Raw genomic sequence first — 24,713 nt, forward strand, 5'->3', positions numbered from 1 at the left:
CAATGAGCTGAAAGCCAATTTTAGCTAACTAGAACCGAAAGGTTTGTTCCTTCTATTGTCTTATTTTCATCTCAATAAATCATTATATATATATTTATTTATATAAAACCTCTCCCTCTGTCTCTAATACTCACTCTCACACACTCTGTTATTTGTTCCTTCAGACACATCTGTGCTCCCCACACCTCCTCCATCAAATTAATCTAAAAATACTTACAGGCAGACCCAGACCTCCCTCTCCAACTAACCACCCAGAATCCGCGTTCACATTTCAGCAGCAGCTTTTCTATCCTCGACTGCTGACTTGAACAATGTGCTTTTTAGTGTTGTTAAGTGAGGCATGTTACTGTTTATGGTCTTGTAAACACAGAATCAATATGTGAGATTTAGTCCTGCCATGAAACAGTGAAGGATTTTGATTCTGGTCATTAGCTCTTTTTATCACCCAGCTACAAGAGGTATTTCTCATCTTAAAGACATCGCAAACTAGATTTAAATTTAAATAGGCATACTCTTTCACTTAAGACAAACCTAGATGCAGTGGATTTCAGTTTGCAATTGTTATTTTAACAAACCTCCCTCTCTTCACCCTCGCCCGCCTCGCACTCCTCCTCCATCCATCACCAGTGAGAGGCACTCGGTCCAGCAGAAAGTGCAGCGATCAATACCAATGCTTTATGCCTGATATGGGATACACCCCCAAGTAACAGTTCAAAAGCCCCCGGATCAATAAGCCCATCATAACACAAGATTCCATGACCATCATCCAGGCCAGATACGCTGGTGAAGCTTCCATTTCATGCTGCTTGGAAATATCTCTCGTGAGGTTTTCTGTCTTATGCTCACTAAAAGCCAAAACGACTCAGCTTCAACCAATCTCTGGCTGGGATATCATGAAATATCAGCCATTAAGAATAGATAATTGGATTTTACTGGTGCATGACATTTATCTCACTGAATCTGGTTTTGTTTGACGGTTCACGAGGCCACATTGTCCTCTGCACTGCTTAAACCTGCCGTATACACAGACTTGGACGTAAGCCAATCCTCATTATTGACCAACATGTATCAGATGTGCCTGTGCAAATAAAACGGGTCGGATTTAAGCGTCTCTGTTCACTCGGCCTGACCTACATATGCAAATGTCTTCCGCAATCTCAACACAGATGGAGAAATCAGACCCTGAATGAGCTTTAAAAAGACTTTGGACAGGTGCAATTTGGAGCATGCTATAGTTTAATTAGCTTAAAACAACAAGAGAGTAAGCAGACTTCACGGAAACCCATTGATTTTGTGACAGAGGCTGCGTTCTGTGGAGCAGCCTTGATGGATGCCTTCCAGGCATACAGCTTTATCAGCAGCAAGTCTGGCATAATCTCTCTGCAACAGAAAACAGATTCTGCTGCTGTTACATCACACTGTGATCACACTGTTTCTGATTTTCAGTGCAGACCATGTCTTGTCATGTGAAACCAGGCCTTCCATATCATGTATGTCTACATTTGTAACCAGTCTTCTGTACATTTCTGTTGCTCATAAACTAAGCATGAAGCCATATTTAAATGCACAAAAGACCATTGATACCTCACTGTATCTTATGTCCGCCTGGTGTTCATCTGATGGTAAGAGTCTAATGATAATATACTTCTAAGCTACGACACAGCCTTTATTCCACATCCTCCAAAATGGAATATTTAATACAACAGGACGGACTAATGAATGCTGTGTTATACAGTGTGCCTCCATTGTTAGCAAAGAAATGAAAATGTTTGAAGATCAGGGACAAAATACAAAAGCTGGGTTCCAGTTTGCAAGGCAACAAACCCCAAATTGTTCAAAACTAAACATCTAACTCTTCATACAATCAAACAAAATCACAAGGTGTTATCTAAAAGGAACATGCTGGAACAGAAAATCGAAAGTAAAGGGGACAAAAACTGTACATTGCCTCCCAAAACCTTTCAGAAGCAAATGTGAGTGTTGGTATGTCGATTCAGTTCATTTGTGGAGGTTGTTTCCCAAATGACAGTGGCCAATGTTGACAGTCACGCCGCAACCCGATCCTACCACCTAATCCAGACCAGATCCCTGAGGGTTCCTGTGAATGACTGTGTACCAGAGGGATGGAACACAAACACACCGTTTGCCAGACCAAACACCAGCGTTGGCTTTCCCCTCACATATTGCCTCAGCTGCCCCGTGAGAATATAGAACCTAATTAATTGTACTGTATCGTTAATCCACTTAATATTTAGAGAATGTGGAATCATCAAGCAGCTATAGATTATCTCTGCTCCAGTATGCCAATGTAAGCCAGTCGCAATCCAGACAAGAAGACTGGGCCAATAAGAAGGGAGAGAGCAGGAACGCCATGCTGTGTATGGTCTATGACAGACACTGACTGAGCAGACAGTGGGTTTAAGGTTCAACTGCAGCACACTTGAGTGTTCATGGGCAACACATATCCATATCTGCACTGTTGCAAACAGGACGGCTGTACCTTAAAGTAAAGCCTGCAGTACAAATCCTCCATCTTTATAGAACAGGGCAAAGCACAGAAGAGACACACGGCCTCAGGTGTATTACCTTGTTTTCATTTCCATTACAGCTGTTCGCTTAGTTGAGTATGCATTTTATAATTCCCTGCAGGAGTGAGATCCTCCTCTTACTTCAACTTGTTAAAGGATCCCCAACAAACCATGTTATGCTATCGTAGTACATATTCTTTTTTATTGATACCAGCTCCCACTCACCTCTCTGCTTCTTGCTTCTCGGCCCACTCACACCTTCCCTAGCGCTCCGCAAAGCCTTCCGTGCATCTAGCAGCTCCTTCCGCAACATGGCTCTCGTCTTCCTGACTACTTCTGCCCAAAATAACTTCTCCTCTGAGTACAAGTCTTTCCCATCGAGACACACCGCTAAAACTAGGGAACTTCCTCAAAATGACTCCAACAGTTCTCCCAGTTTCATCTCCCCTTAATATGAAGTCTTTAAAATGGCTTCCTCTGCAGCACGAAAGGAGGAATTGGTCAAGCAAGGATGTGCTGTCTTAAGATGGCTGCTAGACCTTAAAACTTCTTCCTCAGCCCATGTCTGTCTTTCTTTCCCTCTCCCCGTCTTCCCACAGTCCTCCCTAACTTTGACTGCCAACTTCAGCGGTCTATTTCGAGTCTTGCATAGTACAACCCCTTCAGTTGTACTGTACTTTCCCTCTGCACCCCCTTTCAGAGAGCCTGCCCCCCCCCAGTTATTGCAGGAGATTAAACACACTACTACACAGAAACCGAATGACCTTTCCTGTCCTCTGTGGGTCACTCTGCTTGGACTACGGGGGAGTTTTGAAACTCTAGTACAAGGCAGACATGTTGTAATACACCATTAATGATAAGCTACAACTGCACATACATTATGGGACAATGGGACAGTTACAGGGACACCAGTTGAAGTGAGGTGGATCTATTTCCAACAACTAACAGCTCATAAACCTTGGAGCTGGAGGTGAAAATAACAGTGTCGCCTTGAATGAATTAAAACTAAAGTTCAGACTGTCTGACTACATACATACATGAATATTGATGCTTTGCGTCAGTGGAATTCATTGTAATATAAACAAGAACGTGACTATAGATCATCATGGGCATTTACTAAGACTGTCTCGTGATATCATGATGTCTGGTTGCAAGTATTATTAGAGCTGATTGTCCTGTACAGTAGTACTGAACCATCTCTGTCAACCTGTCACTCTACTTTATAGATGTCTTTCAGGTGACGTAACAGACCCTCTGGTATTCATATTGGGGGTCAACGCTGCTGGAAAACGACATCTCTGACAGATGACTGCATCGAAACAGCCGGCTCCAATAGGAATGGTTCGTTTCAGTGCCGTATTTGACGGACCCTCATCACAGAATCCATACATCTAAAAAACTGTAGCAGAAATATACTTGTTTCTGCTATCATATCTCCTATCCTGTCAATCACGTTGCAAACCCACAGACTTATCTTGCGAGCCCTTATGGGGTCCCGAGCCCCAGGTTGGAAACCACTCCTTTAAAAAGGTGCAACAAAGACCTTTTCAAATGTTATCTTATGAGTAAGTCAAGTCTGGGACGTTCTCCTGCGTCACAATGCGACAATCTTCTATTATAGAAGTAGCTTAAAATACCACAGGTGACCGATGAGCCGCTTTTTCAGAGCTTCCATCAAACTGCTTATCCGGCCTTTAGATGCCTGACAGTATGTTAATCAAAAGGTATACGCCTGAGGGTGACGTCAATAAAGTAGTTGAGACTTGTGACACAGCACTACGCTGGTTTCTGGTTGGTCTGATCTCTCAGGGTGATATCTTAAAGTGGCAGACCTGACTGTCTGTCTGACTCACTGAGTGATGCTTAAAAGCAGCCAGAACAGCCATTAAAACTAACCACACACACGTGCAAAATACAAACTAACAGACACCCACACAAATACACTGTGCCCCCCCCCCCCAGCACTCCCTCCCCTTCTCTCTTTCATCACGCTGACTGTGATTGAGTGTGACAGCGCCGCGTCTTGACCGCGGTGATGCTATAATTATCTGTGATGTCTGCTGGTGCAATCGGAGAAGGGGGCCGGCGGCATCCACACATCACTAGAGCACGAGCCCTCTAGGCGGCACGGCACATACCAGGCCATAAATAACCACAAGGAGAGAGAGCGAGAGGAGATGTAAGAGGGAGGCAGAGGTCAGAGACATAGTAAGACAGGTAGGACCCAGAAAATGGATAGAAATGAGGACATCGTGGTGAAAAAAATTGCTGTCTTTTATCCGTTTGCTATTCATGTAAACAGTAACATTAAACGAGCAAACGTTTTGTGACTTTATATATCTCTTACATATATCATTTTCTGGCCTATTCAATGCATAGGCCTGAGAAAGGGGTCAAGTCTCAAGTGAGTCAAGTCTCACGACAGTCCAGTCAAGTCTGAGTCAAGTCTACAGCTCTGGACATAGAGGAGAAAGAAAGCAGACAAGGCCAAAAGAAACTGCATGGTATCTGTACTGTCTTGCAGCATTGTAAGATAAATTTAAATCATAACTTCAATCAAGCTGAAATCGGCAGAGAGAGACAAAAGAAGAGGCAGTGAGAGACGGACGAAAAGAAAGAAACAAAGAGCAGAGATGGGTAATAAGGAAGAGAGGTCAAGAAGGAGGAACTAAAGCTGGATTGAAGGGAGAAGATCAAAACGAACAGACCGAGACAGAGAGGTGCTGAGCGATAAGCCAGCTGGACCATGCGTGCCAGCTCACAGTGTGAAAGCTGGTGACATGTGAGCTCACCTGTCAACTCTCTCCACAGGCCAAGGCAGCAAGACCGTGATCAAATCCATCCAGCAATGATCTCACTGAAAACTCTAGACCAGCCCTGGAAATCACTTGCAAATTAATTTCAGCTCATTAGGCCCTTAACAAAGTAGAAAATCACCACTCCATAGAATCTGACTGCAGTTTCAAAAGACTGTAATACAATGCAGCTGCAGTGCAATTATACCTGATTTCGCATGAACAGCTCTCATCTAAAACGACAGAATATCTGCTATTTCTTCTTTTAGCAACAATGGTAGAAGATTATTCCATCTTATTAGAACCAAACATGTTTCAGACACCTTCAATATGAATATCACATAATAAGAAAGAATAGTAATGAAAAGACACTTGATTTAAGGTTTTGATTTGAGTTTTGTTCCATGTTTTCTTTCATAGTCGTGGAAAACACAGACACACACTATGCAAACTATGACATATGACAAGTAGGGTTAGTTACTGGGGCATAGAGGGGAGTTGAGTTGAGTTGAGTTTAAAAAAAGCACTGCTTCATTGACAAATCCTTATCCTTATCCTTATTTCTGCAAGGCAAGATACAGCAAACTGGGAAATAATAGACAATCTTTCAAACCCATCATGCTGAAGCACCCAGACATGTTAGAAATGCACTAATTAGTTTATTTCATGGCCTGCACTTAATGAGTTGTTTTACGGTACACTGGGACAGCCTTTCAAAAAGATAATTTATGTCTTGCGAGCTTTGCTGTGGGAATTTATGTCGACAGGACGGCCACCCAGAGCGAAACTGTCCCACCAAAGTATTTCCATTTAGGAAACGGCAGAAAGACACTGTTAGCTTGTGCCATTCCTCCAAAAGGGGAAATAGAAACTGCTCCACACTCATGTTCCCACAGAGCAACCCACATCGTCATCAACAGTCAAGACAACCTCTTTCAAACCTTTAGTATCAAAAGTTTCAGGTATCATGTGGGCCTTATTATCACTGAGCGTTTTTGAACTGTGGTGATAAAATCAACACCACAGCAGGAGCTTGGGCTCACACCAGAGCCTCAAACCTCACAGCTGACATCTATTTGCAGTTGTCCAACCTTTTTGTATCATGTTGACAACATTATTATCTCATTGTGCTGTTTGCACCGTTACAATATAAAGCAGCTGCAAGCTTTCAGACTGATAATACAACTGACGGTGAGCGATAACCAATACAACAGCTAAATCATGTACACAGCCGCAGATAGTCTAATGATTTTTCTCCGTTTTAAAGTCTTGAGGGCAACTTTTCCCACGCTGATGTGAATTTACGAAGTTTCCTGACTTAAAATAGATGCAACATATCCTCAGAGTAAGACTGCTCTTACCAGGCGCCCAAATATCAACTTCCTCAGCTCAATAAACACCAAACAAACACCCAAAGGTTCAGCTGTGCAGCTAATAGACCGCAAAGGTAAGGTGACACTTCTCCCCTTCAACAAATCTGAGACTCTATTTACATTCTCAAGCTAATTTTAAGTAGCTCCCAGTGCTGCTCTGCAGACATCGAAGACAGGGATACTGTCTGATGATCAAAACACAGTCTTGGATCTACAATTGTTTTGTCTGGGTGAACCTTTGCTGACTGGGATAATGCTTCAAGGGATCCAATTTTAAGTAGAAAAGACAAAGTGTTAAGGATGGCAATTAGTTTGATAGATTTGGATCTTTTATCTGGAAATATACCTGTGTTCCAGTGTACAAGAGGAAATACAAGATCAGTGTAAGTTAGCGAGCTATTATTAAGCTATTACCAAATTAATCTGTTAAAAATACAATATGACTGATGCTTTAAAATCCAATGTCATGACTTAAGTCTTCCTGTTAAAGAAAGTGTAAGTTTCAGTTGCTTGTGATTACCTTCACCAAGGTCCATAATGGCCAAGACAGCACTGCAGCTTGCCTCTCCCAGCTCATTGGTCGCCACGCAGGCATACAAGCCAGCGTCGCTCGTGCGGCAGTCCCGTATCCACAGCCCCCCTGACTCCTGGGCTTCTGATGGAGGAAGGAGCTCATCGTTGTGGTACCAGGTCAGAGAAGGTTTTGGAAATCCTGCCACCGACACCCTCAGTCGGATATCACAGCCCGTCCCCACTGCTGCTTTACGGAGTTTACGGATGAAAACTGGTGGCGCGGGTTCTTGCATTGCAACCCCAGTGTCTGGAAGAAGCTGGTCCTTGGTGACTTTGGGCCTCTTGTAAGGGATGTTGAGACTGGGACTGGATCCAGGGCCTTCTGCCATCTTGATTTATTCACTGACTGTACTTTTTATCTGGTAATTGATAAAGGTATCAAGATGAGCTTCAGTTATTGAAGGCCTCTTCTGAAAGACTCCATGGGGTGAGATATTTCTGGGCTCTCAGGCAGTACAGAGGACATTGACCTGAGGACAGTAATTACCAGAGTACATCAGTCAGAATGACATCAAAGTTATGTTTAGACATTTCACGTTTGCTAGCGAATGTGCTCATGAGAAAAAATGATATCATTGTTCATTTGTTCGCATTGGCTGAAAACAACCCATTTTTACAATTTCATCACAAGCAACTTGTTGCAGTTATGTGAATAATCGTCCTATCTATAAAGATGACAGAATTGGTGTCAAAAACAAGGCATTATACGTTCAGTAAGAGATACTCCACAAGTTCATGTCAAAGTCTGCTGGAGAAAAATGTTGCATAATGTCTTCGGTTGAGGAAATTACTCCTGGGACGTCAGCCGGGTATCACAGCTGAGTTACAAACTGGGAACATGATGTCTGCAAAAAAATGTGCAGGGGGCAGCAAACTAAAGATGCTATTATGGGAGCTGCATTATGGGAAGTGTAGTATCCATGGTTTTTGGAGTTTGACCCATACTTAAAGGGCCAAAAGGGTCAAGATGTGTCTCTTTTGACAATTCCTCTTTTTATCGGTCTCTAAAACGTATGATGGCGTGTCTTTGTCCCACTGATGGGAGCACCAGATCAGAAAAAAACTCACTGGGTCACTTGGACTCCAACGACAAGTGACCTGTTTTGTTGTTTTAGGTGTGAGGACTTCCTGCAATTTCATTGATTCTTTTCAAGTAATATTCAAAATGGTGATAAATGGAATTCCATAATTACTGAGCAAAGAATACGTCAGCATTTGGATTTGCTTCATATGCTAATTCATAATATTGCACTAATATGCTGACCCAAAGAGTTGCCAAAAATACTCCTGAGAATAGAAAGAAATGCAACTTACCTCACTTTCCCCATTAAAGCCGAAAGGAATACCTTTGAACATCCCCGCGAAGTCCAAGTGAAGGTAACAAGATCCATTGAGCAAAATGTTTCATCTCAAATCATTTGCTAAAGCCCGTGTCTCTGTGTGTCCTTTAGCGAGCACGGGCTGTAGGTGTAAGTCCAGCCTAGATCATGTAGCATTAGCAGCCACAGCCCTGGTCCCTTTCAACAGCTTTAACCCCAGTGAAGAGTGGTGAGACAGAGAGAGAGAGAGACAGAGAGAGATCCTTTTCCCTAAATGTCAAACCACTCAGGCCTTCTGCTCTCGTGTGTTTTCAGTAGCTACCTTTGAGTACTTAAAAAAAAATACACTTTTAATCTTTTTAGGCTTCTGAGGACTTAAATCAGCTCATGTTATCTGTCTCTCTCTCTCCCATCTCACTGCTTCACCCCCAGCTCCCTCAGGTTGGGAGCGACAGCTGCACCACCACGGATAGGTCACATTTCTTGGGCTGCCATGTATGACCTATACACACACACACACACACACTGTAGATAATGTTATCAACCAAAGTGTGTGTGTGTGTGTGTGAGACAGGCAGAGACAGCATGCGTGTGACAGTTGGAGTTGCTATAAAAAGAAAGTCTAAGAATAAAGACAGGACTTAGTGATTCATTCAACTGTAGGGCAGTGATATAACAATACAATGTAATATAGCTGGCTGGAACAATTGCAGGAGACACAACAGTGAATCGAAGCAGTTTGAGAAGTTAATTTGTAAATCTTAATCTGTATATATAAATACGATCACTGTCTTTATTCTATTCACTTGTAAAAGCAAATTAAAATAAGAGTGTGTTCCTCAGTATCAACGGTCTCTTTCAAAGCACAAGTAAACATTCACCAAACTTCCGTTCATCCGTCAATGTCTCAAAATTATTGTTATTATCATGATTATGATTGTGAGAATGTGTGTGTTCACTGGCATAACCCCATTGTTTTATGGTTTTACAAAGTTTGTTTTCAGCTTTTTGTGTTTTATTTTTCGTTAAATTGCATGAACAAGGATGTTCTTTAACAAAACATTTCCTCGATGTTTGCATATGTTTAATTACAAGCGTTAAGATCGTATCAGATCAGTGTGTCTGTACTCAGCATCAGGAGTTTCTCACAGGTTCAACATGCCAAACTTGTCTTTCTATGTCATATAACAGGCTGTTGGGCCCTGAGGTGTGCCAACACTGAGAAAAGACAGAGTATTTTCCTAACCACACTGCACATTATTGGACTGCACAGCCAAATGGCATCAAATAGTATCAAATAACTGTTGATATAGAATAGTTCTATAAAATATAGAACAGCTAATATTTGGATTTCAAATGTTAAGATAACATCATGTAATGCAAATCACGTCACGTCGATACCCATTATTTAACTGTCCTGTCTAGTGTTTGTGTACCCTCCAGGGCTGTTCACTGTTTCAGCACCCTCCTACTTCAGGATGTGTGTGTGTGTGTGTGTGTGTGTGTGAGTGTGTGTGAGTGCATATGAACCAAAGTTATTGTATAAAAAGCTCTGGTCTGCTGTATAATGATCACTCACTACAGCTGACAAGATGCTTTCCACTAGACTGACCGTCATCGCCTGTGAGTATACGACCTGTCCTGCTGTCTTTGTGAGAGTAAATGTATTATGTCACATGTTCTTCATGAGATCAGCTGTATTTTGAAATGTTCCTCATCTTTCAGTCCTGGCTGCAGCGTGCTGTTCGACATCTGATGGTAAGAAATAAAAAGATCCGGTAATTCACAAGAAATAAGATTACAGCCAAATCAACAACAGAAGCAGAAAACAAGTGTGACTGTGGCCCTTTTTAAATGGAGGCCGGCTTTGAACCAAACAGCTTGAGTGACGATCTTTGACAGCTGATTAATGAACTTAAACAATGTCATATACTGTGTTTCGTCTTGCAGCGGAACAACACTATGATGTGGCGTGTCCTGGTGTAAACAACGAGCTGAAATGCCGTATGTATTCTTCGCCACCTTCTGTACCGTCTCTCTTCCCTCTCCTGCCATCGTTACTAATTTCTTCCATGATCCACGTTTTGTGTATGTTTAGCTGAAGGACATGTGATTGAAGTGCAGTCAATACAGCACGGCGTGAAAAGCGACGCAGACTGCGCTGCCAGAAGCCAGCCGGCCAAGGTCTCAGAAAAGAACTGCTTTCACAGGGCCATGACACCATGGGCCAAGCTTATGTAAGCGTCTTTGTTTACTTCATTGTTGTTGTGTAAAGATGAAGGATGCCACCAGTTGATGAGCAACTAAAAAGAAGGATATTTTACATGGAAAATGGTTTATTTTGAGGTTGAAACTTCTTTATATGACATTCAAAGTTACAGTTTTGGTGTGAAACAAGTAATATTACCAGTAAGACATTTACATTGTTGCACTGGCAGTTTAACTTAAATAAAGGATCTGAATATTTCCTCCACCACTGGTCATTCCCTTTAATTTCATTCGCAAACAGGAATGCTGCTCTCTGCCAGGGCGAGTCTGAGATGTGTTTTACTGATTGTTTTCTCTGAAACATTGAAGTTGGAGACTGGAATCAGAGCCTTACAGTTATATGTTCGAAGATTTTTAACTGCAAAATCATAATATGAATAAATCTATTCAAAGTAAATGCAGCATTCTCTTGTACATATAAGAATCTCTAATGTGCAATATTTTGACCCTTTCTAATATTTCTCCAGCTGTGACAATATGGGACGCTGCCGACTGCCAAAGCCCCACGTGCTCATGTTTGTGTGCGATTACTCAAAAGATGCCTTCATTCAGTATACCTTCGTCTGTCGCAAGAAAAGTGCTGGTGAGTATGGTTAAGCACAGCAGAGGGTCTGCTGGTGACGATGACGATGACGTTAGGATTGCAAGCGAAGATCTGACCTCTCCTCCTGATGCTTTGACAGATGTGCAAACCGCTGTTATATGTGGAGAGCAAACTGCAGATATTAAGTGTGGTAAGAACGCGTCTATGATCCTGTCTGCGTGGACACTTTGTCTTTTCTCTACATGCATTCATACTTATGTTCCTTTAGCTGCTTTCCTGTAGCATAAAAACAATGAATATGTAGTAAGAGGCTTTAGTGAAACAGCGGGATCAGTTTATCATCATATTAAATTTGGCAGTTAGTCAGTAAGTCTCCATCTCTGTGTCGCCCTCAGAAAAAGGAGTCCTTGACATCGTCAAGGCCAGTTTCGGACGTCTCGACGAGAAAACCTGCACCGACACCCCTTCGAAAATGACCTTCTGCACAAGTTTCACAGCTGACGGAAGCGTGAAAGAAATGTTTGTATTGGTTCAAAAGACATTTTGAGTGGAGGCAAAGGGAATATGATATGTTCTAAATTGATGTTCTTGAGTAGTATTTGTACTAAGTACTACCTCATATTGCTTGTTTATAAATGTCCCATTTGGTTGGTTTTTACATGATTTCCTTCCCTTTTGTTTTGAATTCATCCTCAGGTGTAACGGCAAAAAACTGTGCAACCTTACAGCCAGTCCTGATAATCTGGGACAACCGGTTAACTGCGATAAACATCCCAAGTACCTTACTGTGGATTATGTTTGTCAGTGATCGGTGAGTGTAATAAAAGGCATGTACTGTGCACGGTTTTGCAAACATTGAATGCATCATGCGATGGCTGAGGATGTTTTCTTGTAACTTTTAGGAGATCTGCTGTCAGAGAGGAGCGGTGACACTTCGAGGCTCCTTTTCCAGCACATATCAACAAGAATGTGATTGGATGCATTATTAAAAGAGAGAAACGAATGACTGTGTTTTTGTCTTTTTTGAGAAAGTCACATCTGCACCAGTACAACCGATTGTACGTACGTGTGAAAGCTAGTATTTCACCGCCCTCTACTGGTGAAAACGTTGTGGTACTTTCAGACAACACCTGCTTTCATACTCACTTCGGGTTAGGTTTTAGGTTTAGCATAGAGACTGGAAGCAGGGGGGGGGGGGGGGGGGGGGCAGGATCTGTCAGCACGTATCTCCCTGTGAAACCAAAAATATTACATTAGTGTTTGTGTTAGGATGAATCAAATACAACCTCTTAGTTTGCTTAGACCACAAATAAACATTTCAACGTGTTTTTTTTCTCTCTCAAGTAAAACAAGAAGTAAACAAAGTGGGACTCAGCAGGAGATGTTCATTTCAGTGGCTGTCAGGTTGGTCTAAAGGTGAACTCTGACACCGGAACAGCTAAATGGAATTGAAGAGACATTGAATGTGCCATCACCTGTAATTGCCACTTGTGGCCAGAGTGGCCGCTGTTCAGCAACAAAGTCATATAGTCTCACTTGAAATGTCATAAACAATTTAATTGATATCTTAATGAATGTAAATATATCAGTAACTTATTACGAATCAATAGTTATTTGTTTAACATTTCAGTTTTACCAAATATTTTGTTATAGTTACATTTTTATTTTAAACGGCAAAACTTCTTGAGTGTGAAGGTTCATTCTTGACAAAACAATCTCAACTCAAGGTCCACTTTCTTGCTTTTTACAGAGCTCTCAACTTTATCTCGCAGTCTTCAACTTTCAAATTTGGTGTGCAGGCAGGCATTAAGCTCATAGGTCACAGGAACAAACTTATAACAATTAATTAAAACAATTAAATCAAAAACATAAAAGCAACACAGCATCAGAGGATGCTCGCCTCTCCTGTCATTTCTTTCTCCATGACAACTGAGCATACTTAAGGCCTTTAAGTGGACCTTGATTTAAGACTGTGAAACATCTTCTGGTTGCTTTAAAACACAACTCTAAAGATGATTGGTTGGTTCAAAACAAAGCTTGTGAACATCTGGTCTGTGGCCTGTTAAATAGCTGATAAAATGTCCTTGTGCAGAAACACATTATGAAAGAATATTTCTCTGAGACGGATTCAAGGCCAGTCAGATAAAGAGGGCACACACAGGTTCCCCTTACAGTAGACAAAGGCTTTGTGTTTAGTGGGAAACCAGGTGTGTGTGTTAGATATGGCCTCTGTGGTGTCAAAGATGAATGTTTTCAGCATCTTGAAAAGTCGCTCTGCAGCTAATAGAAATTATTATTATCATTAACTGTAGAGAAAAACTCCTCCAAGACAAACTGAACTTTTCCATCTGTCTGCACTTACTCATGCACGTGTGCAGTATGTGCCACTGTGACACTTTTAGTCAACCAAAAGCAACTCTGCAGAACACAAAGGAAGAAAATAAAACATGCAGACACTTTCCCTGGAAACTGTGTGAAACAGATAATGCAACATCCCAACCGTCAAGGCCATTCTTTGCTATCTTCCATTTGCGTGTTGGCAACAAAATGCTTTTGCTCACAGACTTCACTCATACCTAGATAGCTGCAGAGCCAAACAAATATGTGTGAGAATACGAAAAGTCACAGAGGAGAATCAGTTTTCTGGAGCTAATTCATCCTCATAGACTCTGTGCTTCTCTGGACCAGTAAAAATACTTCTTTTCTGTTGCTGCAGTCATGGTGTCCTGTGCTCTCCTCATCCTGGGCCCTTTGTGGATCCACATTCTGACACAAGCCTGCAGGGGAGAGGAGCTTTCCCGGGAAGAGGTGTTGTCCTGGTTCAGAGAGCGCATTCTGGAGGGCCTCGGGCTGGAGGAGCCTCCTCCGACCACAGTGCAGGGTCCTGATGGAGACGTGGCGCAGCCACAAGCAAGGCACGCTCCCCGGAGAGCCCCCAGGACAAGCAGGACAGCGTGGGTCAACCACGGAACCAGCCCGAACCAGGAAACGTCTCAAATTATTCTCTTCCCCAGCTCTGGTGAGAAGCTTTGTTGTTTTATTTTTTACCTGAACAGCAGACAGACAGAAAACTACACACACATACCCAGGTTTTCTACTAGCAAACGGAAATAATGTACAATTCCAATATAGCACAGTTTTATCATATTTTTCTTGTAACTACACAACAGAAGTGACCTGATCATGTGAAACAGTATTTACATGTTAATGTGTGCATTTGTACATTTTAACAGCTGTTTTCTGTGGGAGGTTTAGAGTTTGCAGATTATAGATGAAATAATACACGAGAGAGGTGCTCAGTGGAAAGAAGTAAAAGAAATGTTTGTCAGAGGAAGAACGGCTCGACCTACGAGTGCCATGCAAGTGAGGTGCACTGAAGAGTCTGAATTACAAATATTTTGAAATATTTAGTCTTTATGTTTTTTATAGAGGGCATTTGAGCTCAAGACCAGACTGAAAGTGCAGCAAAGTGCTTCCATAAAGTAATTTAATATTTGTGTTTCTACACCACCTGGACTTCAGTGCCGTATATTCCACATAGTCAAACATCTCAGTCAGGTGTGTGTTGCACATGCTTTGCTTATCTGAATGTTGAAAATGTGAACTCACTATATGCATGCTGCAGATGTGTCCGTGTGTCCACACACACTGAAGCCTCCTCTAGATAACAGCAGGACTCGAAGCAAGCCCCAAATGTTCCAATAAAAATGCAATAAACCTCACTGACTGCTCTCTAATCTCACTTTGACAGACTCATCCTGTGCCAGATCTGACTCAGCTCCTGGACAAACCATCAACAGCTACTTCACATATTACTTCCAGCCCTCCGTGAACAACCAGGAGACCCTGGTCACATCTGCCCACTTCTGGTTCTACGCAGGCGAAGGAGCCACAGCCAACTCCTCTGCCCAGCTGTTCATTCTCACTTCAGCGCAGGAGCTTCTTCAGGCGGCAGAGGATCCATCAACGACGAGCTCAGACGGATGGACCACCTACCACCTGGATCAAAACCTGCTGGCTTCTGTGGCTGAGGGCCCTTTCCTGCTCCAGGTCCGCTGTCTTGCCTGTCAGTGCCACGTCAGCGAAGCAGACAAGATGCCCTTTCTTCACCTCCTTGCTCAGCCTCGTGGTCCTGTCCGTTCACCCCGCCATGCTCCAGTAACCATTCCCTGGTCTCCTTCCGCTATCGACCTGCTCCAGCGACCCTCTCAGGAGAGACCTCAGCACGGCGACTGCCGCCGAGAACAGATCGAAATCAGCTTCGAGGAGCTGGGCTGGGACAACTGGATCGTCCATCCAAAGGGGCTGACTTTCCACTACTGCCATGGCAACTGCTCGGCCTGGGATCGAACCACCGCCATGCTGGGGATCACACAGTGCTGCGCTCCGGTCCCGGGGACCATGAAGTCCCTGAGGATCACCACGACATCTGATGGCGGGTACTCGTTCAAGTATGAGACCTTGCCTAACATTATACCTGAAGAGTGTACTTGTATCTGAACATTAAAGCTTAAAGGGCCAGTGCACCCAAATTACAAAAGGAAATGGGTTTTTTTCTTACACCAAATGGTATGCAGCCATTTTTGGTTACTAACATACTACATATATACAGTATATACTATATGCTAATATACAAAAGAATCAACATACTTACAGATTTTATACTAACAGGAAATGTTTTTATCCAAGGCTTTAACTGTTTCCTTTGTGCATTGCATTGTGGGAGAATAGTGTACATCAACAGCACACTCAGAAAGCATTTTTTAGCATTCCTGCTGACTTTTGTGAGTATACTGTGTCCTTTTCTTCTTGTCATTTTTATTGAGCTACAATCTGAAAGTAAAAACACTGGAAGGCATGCATTGTACTGCTTTTCCTTGGAGTTGTGAATCTCACCTTTAGAGGGCAGTGCAGTCCTACTTTTACACTGCATCGTTTCACGTTCATCCCTTCACATACAGTCTGATTGCTCCTGTAAGATATTGGATAATTGATTTAAACATGGAACTCACTTGTGGTCTGTAAAAACCACAAAGAAAATGTCACACTAGATCCCCATTTTCTGAATCCACATGTCAGTTTTTACTGTTAAATCAAGTCTGTTTTCCAAAATCAAATGTTTATGCTCCTCCTTCATATCTTTTGCCATTTTCACATTTGAATAAACAATCAATTAACTCATTGATTTGTCCATTTATTAACTGAGTAACAAACACAGTCGAGTCCAAAGACCAAAACGTACCGTTCAAATATATTTATTTACTCTGAAGACAAAATAATCTCTACAGTTACAAAAACTACAAAACTTACAATAGAAACAAACAAAAGTATAAACCATCGAGTACCATATTCAAAATGGAACGTCGTACCTTGCATTAAGTAGCAAAACTGGAAGTGACAGGATTACAAAAAAATACAGCATCAAACAGCTTTGGCAACCTGTTTCATTATTTTTTTCAGCCAAAGATCATAAAACCAACTGACAGGCTATGAAGAAGTATGAACTCTGTATGAACACTGAAAGCTATTGATCAAAAGTCTCATGATGAATTGAAGATTATATGTGTTTACATGGCACCCGGCTGTGCGTCAGCAGGCAGCTGTCATTCTTTCCTCAGCTGGGCTGTGTTTTCTTTTTTTTCCCCCCCAGGATGCATGAAAGCATCCATGTTTCAGCACGACGGAGGGGTTGTGGTGCATGTCAAGGACGGAAAATGTGTCTCACCAAAGAAGAATGTAAATTTCAAAAAGACAAGGATGGAATTTCATTGTTGACAGTAGCCCAAAAGACAGATGTTTCCAGCTGTTTAACAAAAAACCCCCCCCAAAAAGTAACAGTTTTTTCATTTTCATTTCATTCGATTCATTTTCATAGTACTTAATTTAGGGAAGAAAATGATTTACTAATATCCTGCTTTTCAACAGTCATGTGAAATAGGTGACACTTCCTTCTAGACAAATCTAACTAATCTAGAGCTTTGGTCAAGACATTGTAAAAAAGGAACTGGTAAAATAAATCGAGTCATTTTAAATGGATTGATTGAACAAAAAAGATGATTCGTGGAAATTCCTTGGAACATTTCCTGTCGATAAAGAATTCAAGCATTTCCCAGGTAAACATTTTGGCCGATTGGAGTAAATATACAGGCTTCAAAATTCTGTCAAATATTTCTGAAGTGGTGGCTAATTCTGGCTTATAAACACCAAGAATCCCTAACATCGAATCTGTTTAAATTAAACATGGACTCATCTAGCACAGGTTAAGCCGCCCGCCCTTGTTGTAAAAAGAAAACGCTGCTGCACACGCTCCAGTAATGATGTAACCCAAGGCTGTGTGCTTTGAGATTCTCTGAGGCCAACAAAGTGAGACGTTAACATTCGGCGACATTATAAACAAACTGAGAGCCTCTCTTTTTGTGAGGAAGACAACAAACGGACACTTGGCCAGAGGAGTTTAAAGCTTTTGATAATCCTTGCAAGGTCTGAAATGGAGGAGGATTAATGCGTTGCCACAAAAACACAGAGTGGGCGAAAGAACAGGGTGTAGACGAGGTTTCAGCCGAAAGGCACAGTCGAGGTTTGGACTTGGGTCGGCGAGCAGAAACTCGAGATGTGGAAGGCTTTCAAGTTTAGAGTCGTGGAGATGAACCATTTGTCACAACACAGCGTGGTCAGCATTTTTTTTTTTTTTTTTTTCTTCCTGCCTGACCCCTAATACTGAAAGGCATATTTCTCTCATCCACACAAACACACAAACATTCACACACACTCTGGTCTCCCTCAGTGGTCTGACTGCTCTCCCATATGTGCTTCCCCCATGTGTTTAAGGCCAGTAGGAATGGAGGGGCAGACGTTTGAGGCAGGAAGCACACTCAGGCATGTATTCCTAGGAGAGGAAGAGGCAAAACAGGAATAATCAGCAGCACGTTCACTTAAAACCTCAATATTTTAAGAAGTTCTTCCAAGGGTAATCTGCCAGAAATACATTATGAATAAATCTGAGGTAGCCGTGAGGAAATACAGCTGAAGACACAGAAAATAATAGCAACTATTTTGATGATCATTTATTTATTAAATAAATGTAAATTTCCACCTCAAAATCTAGCCGTGTCTTTGTTACCTTTCTCGCTCGCCTCTCCCTGCTTTTCCTGGGCAAAGTTGAGGCGGTTTTGCTCGGCAGCCGTCTGCGCAGCCGTGTTGACCTCGGGGCTGCTGCTTCGTGAAGGGCTCCCTTCATCTGCCTGGTAGGCCAGATCCAGGTGCTGCTGGGCCAGCTTCAGGTGCCTCCTCAACCGCTCCAGCTCCTTGGACGACGGCCCCTCATCCCCAAAGCTCTCCCGCCCGGAGTCGCCCATCGGCGAGTCCCTCAGCTCTCCTTTCAGTTTCTCCTTCTTCATGGTGGCGTGGTATCCCGGTGGAGCTGTAGGCAGGGCACGTGAGGAGGACGGAGGGGGGGCACGTGAGGCGAGGGTGGCCCGTCTGCGGAAGGTGTCGCGGATGCCACCGACTCCCAAGTGGATGATTTCAAAGATGGTGAGGAGCAGGCAGAGGAAAGACACAACGTACATCACCAGCAGGAAGATGGTCTTCTCCGTGGGGCGGGACACAAAGCAGTCCACAGTGTGCGGACACGGCGAGCGAGTGCAGACGTAGGAGGGTATCACCTCAAAACCGTAGAGGACGTACTGGCCGAAGAGGAAGGCGACCTCGAAGGCTGAGCGCCACATCAGCTGGCACGCGTAGACCTTCATCAGGCCGTCACGCAGGATCCGCCGACGACCGTCATGCTTTTTTTCTGCACCTGGAAAACAGAGACATTAGTTAGACTTTGATCTAGTCTGCATCAGCCTGACTGCTTTGATATTGCTGCTCAAATCTCCACCTTACTTTTTTCTGCTTTTTCGGGCTTGTCTGGTTCAATCTCTTCAGCGATCATGGGGTCTTCCTCGCCGTTGTCCTCAGCCTCCTCGTAGTCTCGGACTGCCCCGCGGCTGACGATGGGCATCCTCTTCTTGTGGTTCCGGACGGGCCGGTACTCGTTGTCCTCCATGCGGGCGATTTTGTGCATGGCGAAGCCCAGGTACATAATGGTGGGGGTGGTGATCATGATCACCTGGACAAAACATGTTGGACAAATTCAGCTACACGTAACCATTCACAGACATAACATTGCTACAGAAAACACTTGAAGCTTAATATTGATGAACTGAGCTCACCTGAAAGATCCAGAATCGTACATGTGAGAGCGGCGCAAACGCATCGTAGCACACGTTCTCACAGCCAGGCTGCTGCGTGTTGCAGACGAATTTACTCTGTTCATCGTAGTAGATGGTTTCGCCGCCGACGGCCGTCAGCACAATGCGGAAGATGATGAGCACCGTCAGCCAGACCTTCCCCACAAAGGTGGAGTGGTTGGAGATCTCGTCCAGCAGACGAGTTAGGAAGCTCCAACTCATGGTGGCAAGGTGACCGGGGAGCTAAATGAGCTCTGAATGAAAAAAATTAACTCTTATTAAGTTTTTCCTTTTCATATTCAGTGACCCACCATTGCATTGCAGACATTTGGTCTTTTCCCACAGTTTGACATTGTTTTTTCGTGATGTTGCAGCTCTACAGAGACACGTTTTAATTTACTTCTGCTGTGCAAATTGGAATAAACTGACAACCACAAAAAGCAACTACAAGCAGTATTTAGTCAATTCACAAAGCCAACGTTTGATATTAAAGCTGAAGCAATTAACTGATTCATCGATTAGTCAGTCAACAGAAAACTATTGCCAACTATAAATACATTTGATTGATCATTTCAGTTGTTTTTTTAAAAGAAATAAATGCCCCAGCTCGTCACATATGAATATTTGCAGGTTTTCTTGGTTTCTTATGATATTAAACTGATTTCTTTTCGCTTTTGGACAAAACAAGATATTTGAAGACATCACCTTAGACTGTAATTATGATAGATATTTTTTTTTAATTATCTTCTGACATTTAATAGACCAAATGATTAATCTAGAAAGTAAATAGACACTCGTCGCCAGCCTTTAGTCAATTAACTTTAAAAGCCTCCAAGCATTACTCAAACACTCCTCACTGGATTAATATAAAGTGCACACATGCATCAAACCAGGTTTACACATCCACACAATGATTAAAGAATGCAAGAGCAAAATTCTGCAAGCAGATATTTTAAGTAGACCTCAACCGCAGGGGTATGACATAAACACAGCCACATGCTTTGTTTTAACCAGACGCAGATCTCTCAGACATGCAGGTATCCAAACGGTGCATCAGTCCTGACGGCTGAGCGCACTAGCCCTGGTAGCAGTTTGGTAAACCCACATTTTTACAGCTCCCTGGCATGCCAAGCTTGAGCTGCTTAATCAAACATCAAAGTGTCGGCCGGCAAGTTGCAGCTAGCTGTGAGGAGACCTGCTGTGGCTTTGGACTGCGGGAACCATGATACTAAAGCAGTGAATGGAGTTAGGAATTTATTTCCTGCCACACGGCCAGAAGTTATCCCTTTAAATTCTTTAAAACCACAATTTGATAAAGACAACATGACCAAGACATAAAGGAAAGAACAGATCTGGTCTTTTTTCAGTTACAAGTGGATCACTGAGCATTTACAGATCGATTTACTTTTACTTTAGTAGGTTTCTTTCTCCAAAAGCAGCTGAAACGGTCGCCTTGAAGCCCATTTGAGCACTGAAATTGAAAGTTACATCAATGTAACAATCAATTTGAAGAAGGACCTTTGGATCTACCTTCTCAAAATTCCTACTGTCAGAAAACAGGGTGTAGCAAAGGAACTAACCAGCATTTCATGAGTCATTGCAACAGGACAAGGATTTAGCCATTACAAGCATCTTTAGGCATGTCTCCTCAGATTAGTGCACTATACACATGCCTCCCTCGCCAGGTTACTCATCCATTCCTTTGTGAAATCCTTTCCCCAAACTGGCACCTTCAGTTCCTTAGAGATGGGGCTGACTTGCCTCAGCCTGACCAGAAAAGTATTCTACTAAAACCAGAACATTCATGTTGATGTTCAGAGACTCATCGGCTACACCAACGCTATGGAAACATGTTAGACGTCCGCCTGTCTTGGCTACATCCAGACATGGAAAATTATGGGTTTTGAAACACGTCTCAGAGCTAAAAGCAAGTCAGAAAAGTTTCCTTTAGAAAATCTAGATCTAAAGTAAAAACAGGGACCTTTATCTCCATTAATCCTACATGTAAATGTTGATTCGTGGTGGTGGGAATGGTTAATTGTTTGAAAAGAGATAACTTTGTGACCCTGAACAAACGTCTGAGACAGGAACAAGTACAGCTGCAAGGTGACATCTGTTTTACCCCACCATACAATTAAAAACCCCACCTGAATGGCCTAGGTGTTTCAGCAGAGGTTTATACTTCTTATTATCCACACACATTTTAGTATCTTGGTTAAACAACTTTCCCATATGAAAGTGTTGGTTTCTAACCAGCTCAAAAGTCAGTGCTAAAATTGAAATACACCTCTGACATTAAATGAGGCGGATTGTCCCTTTAAACATCATCCGTCCCAGTTACCTCCACTGAAACTCTTTTTGTGCTCCGATATTCAGCCATCTCCGCTTCAAACTCTGCTTCCAGGACACGACACGTTACGCAAAATACAGTGACCCTAACCCTCGTCACTGCACTTCAGTCACCTGAGCGACAAATCTACACTTCCCGGAGATTACTTGACCTTGCCAACCTGATATCAAAGAGAGAATATACACTTTTAATGTTTTAAGCCGTTTTCTTTCACTGTACTTCCATCTAGAACAAAATGAATCTACTACAAAGAGCTAGTGAGCAAGTTCCCCTTAATACACAACGTCTCTGAAACATCACAGCCTGGTGGTGGTACATTTCTGAGAGTCTGCCTGAGAAGAACTATCCCTGGTTGGTAAATCATTCAAGTCTACCGACTCTTGGCAGGAGAGCTGAAAAGTGTCTGTAATTTCAGACTCGGGCTGCGTGCCACAAATGGGTCCAAGTGTAGTTTTCAGTTTAGATTTTCATTCTCTGCTGTTGTTCGCTGTGATAGAAAGTCTGTGCAGCAGGTGTTACTGCTCCACAGAGGAGTCCAGCTCCTGCTAAGGGCCCATGAAAGGCTTCCAGAGGAGCAGGGCTAAAGGGAAAGGTTAAAGACTCTTCTCTCCTCCCACAGCAGACAGACAAAATGACTTAGATGAATCCTTTACAGCACCCCTTGTTAACACACTGTTAAATGCCCTGGCTGCTATTCATCACCAAACAATCCATTCAACTCAGACAAACTGGTTTCCGAGCCCAAGTGAACGCAAACATTTTTGCAATGCCACCCTCTCAACGGCTAACCAAAGACAGCCTTTACACAGTAGCTTATTTGCTCGTGTGGGCTAAACCCAGCTCAACTGATTTAATGGCTTTTCTGCGTCAGGAGTCACTCGGCTCCGGCAGGAGATGGAGGGGGTTGGAGAGTTTTGGGCGAAGGAGCTGGACAAAGCGAAAAAGGAGAGTTAACATTCCTGCCTTAACCAAAAGCAGAAAGCTGGATTTTAGGGTTCAGGGAGCAGACAGAGGGCACATGAAATCCCCGTGCAGTCTGAGCAACAAGACAGGAATACAGCACCTACAAATGTCAATCACTGCCCTTCTGTGGTGCCACTATAAAGACAAATAGTGTTTCTGACTTTGCAAAAGACTTCCAGAGGGGAACAAGAGTTGACCCACACAGGTTTCCTTTCCTGTTTCAAGCTGTAAGAAAGTGAAGTTGAGAGCAGGTTTAACAGATCCTCGGCAGAGCTGCTGAAGGCTATGAACAAGCTTTGCTGAGTCAGACTGAATTGTTTTGGAAATTGTGGCATTCCTGGAGGAAAACAAAGTGCTGCCAAGCTTCAGTGGGGAAACAAAAATCCGGTGAATTAGAAGATGAAGGCATCATTTTAAAGAGTGGGAGACTCGATTAGTTAGGAAAGTTCAAACCACTATCAGGAGAATTACTCATTAAAAACACAAAGGAAAATCACAGTCAGGGTCTGCGGTGGGACTTTATTTGGCCACTGCGATGTGGCAGTTCTTCCCCTCCGATGGTATTAGAAGAGCATTTCTGGCAGTTTTATCAGACGGATAACACTTCGAGTCGAACCATTACTGACTTCTACAAAGTGCAACAGGTTAACAGTTTCTCCTTTAAACTTCAAACCGGAGAAAGCAGCGGGACTCGGCCGCTGAGACTCACCGCTCTCCGGTGCGCACAGATCCAGAAACTCGTTACGTGGAAGTCAGTCTGCAGATTCAGCCTGAGCCCCGCGTGTAACACACAAGTGCTGGATACAAAAGAAGGTCAGCTGAAGCTGGACGAAGCTGGACGAAGCTGTCCCGACACCCTGTCCTCGCGGACAAACACCCACCTTCTGCGCTGCACCGCGCGCGTCTTCTCTCCTCGCGCTTAATTGCTCGACCAGGTTTTCCTAATTAGCGCGCGCTCTCATCGGCGTCTGCGTGCGTCCGCGTCGGAGGCAGCCTGCAGTCTGAACCCGCTCAGCCCGCCTTGACCCCATGTGTCGGGGTCCCGAACAAGAGGACAAAAGAGAGATCTCTGAGTCCTGCAGGCTCCTGCCCCCCCCCTCCCTCCTTCTTCTCCCCCCGCACCTCCTCCACGTAACTCGCCCCATTCAAGAAGAGGAGGCCCCTCGCCTGAAACCTGAGATCCAAGACGCTGACTACCGTTCTGCCCTCACGACAAAGGACTATGGGAAACCTATGATACATTTTATATCATGATGATGCTCCTCAGGTCTCCATAAAAACACCACCAGGCACAATAACGCCACTATAAGCTTTGTGCTGCAGGGTTGGGGTTAGGACCTGGACCCTATTTTAGTCTGACTCCCAAACTCCATGACATGCACACCAGCCATGTCTGACAATGAAGTATGTACATATTCAACTCAAACAGAAAGGCTGTTAATTGTACACCAGATGTGTGTCCATCCTGAAACTCGCCTACACTTTCACATCAAACATCCCCAAATGTATAATCTGAGTTGCCACTTGATTTATTTCATTATACTGAGCTGTTTCTGATAGTTAGTGGGGTGGAAAAACCTCTCTTTCCCAGTTGCACTGGCTGGCTTTTGAGTGCACACATCAAACACATATTTAAAGGTTTACTCCATGCACCTCTGTACAGTCGGGTGAGAGATTTAGAAAAGAATTATAAAGATTGATGCAGCAGAGGCCGTTATGGCTTAAATGTAAACGTCTTTCAAACCCAGTTTGTAACGCAGGGTCTT

General features: G+C 43.2%; 4 protein-coding genes across 4 annotated transcripts in view; 2 read left to right on the forward strand and 2 right to left on the reverse strand.

Annotated features, from left to right (window-relative positions):
• Window positions 1-7,598, reverse strand: part of spega (striated muscle enriched protein kinase a) — a 38,919-nt gene extending 31,321 nt beyond the window's left edge. The window contains exon 1 of the mRNA XM_070930290.1: window positions 7,217-7,598. Coding sequence (XP_070786391.1) covers window positions 7,217-7,598 — 382 coding nt within the window. The remainder of the gene's footprint in view (window positions 1-7,216) is intronic.
• A 237-nt stretch (window positions 7,599-7,835) lies between these two features.
• Window positions 7,836-12,403, forward strand: LOC139306928 (L-rhamnose-binding lectin CSL3-like). The gene is made up of 10 exons (XM_070930893.1): window positions 7,836-7,854; window positions 10,173-10,211; window positions 10,314-10,349; window positions 10,548-10,592; window positions 10,687-10,825; window positions 11,324-11,439; window positions 11,540-11,590; window positions 11,796-11,919; window positions 12,097-12,211; window positions 12,303-12,403. Exons 1-9 carry the CDS (start codon window positions 7,836-7,838, stop codon window positions 12,206-12,208), a joined length of 681 nt encoding a protein of 226 aa, XP_070786994.1. The 3' UTR covers window positions 12,209-12,211; window positions 12,303-12,403.
• Window positions 12,404-14,118: 1,715 nt separating this feature from the next.
• Window positions 14,119-15,900, forward strand: inha (inhibin subunit alpha). The gene is made up of 2 exons (XM_070930291.1): window positions 14,119-14,419; window positions 15,152-15,900. The coding sequence occupies exons 1-2, from the start codon at window positions 14,119-14,121 to the stop codon at window positions 15,898-15,900; spliced, it is 1,050 nt and encodes a 349-aa protein (XP_070786392.1).
• Window positions 15,901-16,647: 747 nt separating this feature from the next.
• Window positions 16,648-23,929, reverse strand: LOC139306470 (gap junction gamma-1 protein-like). The gene is made up of 5 exons (XM_070930337.1): window positions 23,829-23,929; window positions 19,617-19,888; window positions 19,288-19,513; window positions 18,521-19,201; window positions 16,648-18,286 (listed from the first exon to the last, which is right to left on the reverse strand). Exons 2-5 carry the CDS (start codon window positions 19,854-19,856, stop codon window positions 18,273-18,275), a joined length of 1,161 nt encoding a protein of 386 aa, XP_070786438.1. The 5' UTR covers window positions 19,857-19,888; window positions 23,829-23,929; the 3' UTR covers window positions 16,648-18,272.
• Window positions 23,930-24,713: the final 784 nt, after the last annotated feature.

Source organism: Enoplosus armatus, chromosome 24 (assembly GCF_043641665.1).
Source record: "Enoplosus armatus isolate fEnoArm2 chromosome 24, fEnoArm2.hap1, whole genome shotgun sequence".
Classification (NCBI taxonomy): Eukaryota; Metazoa; Chordata; class Actinopteri; order Centrarchiformes; family Enoplosidae; genus Enoplosus; species Enoplosus armatus.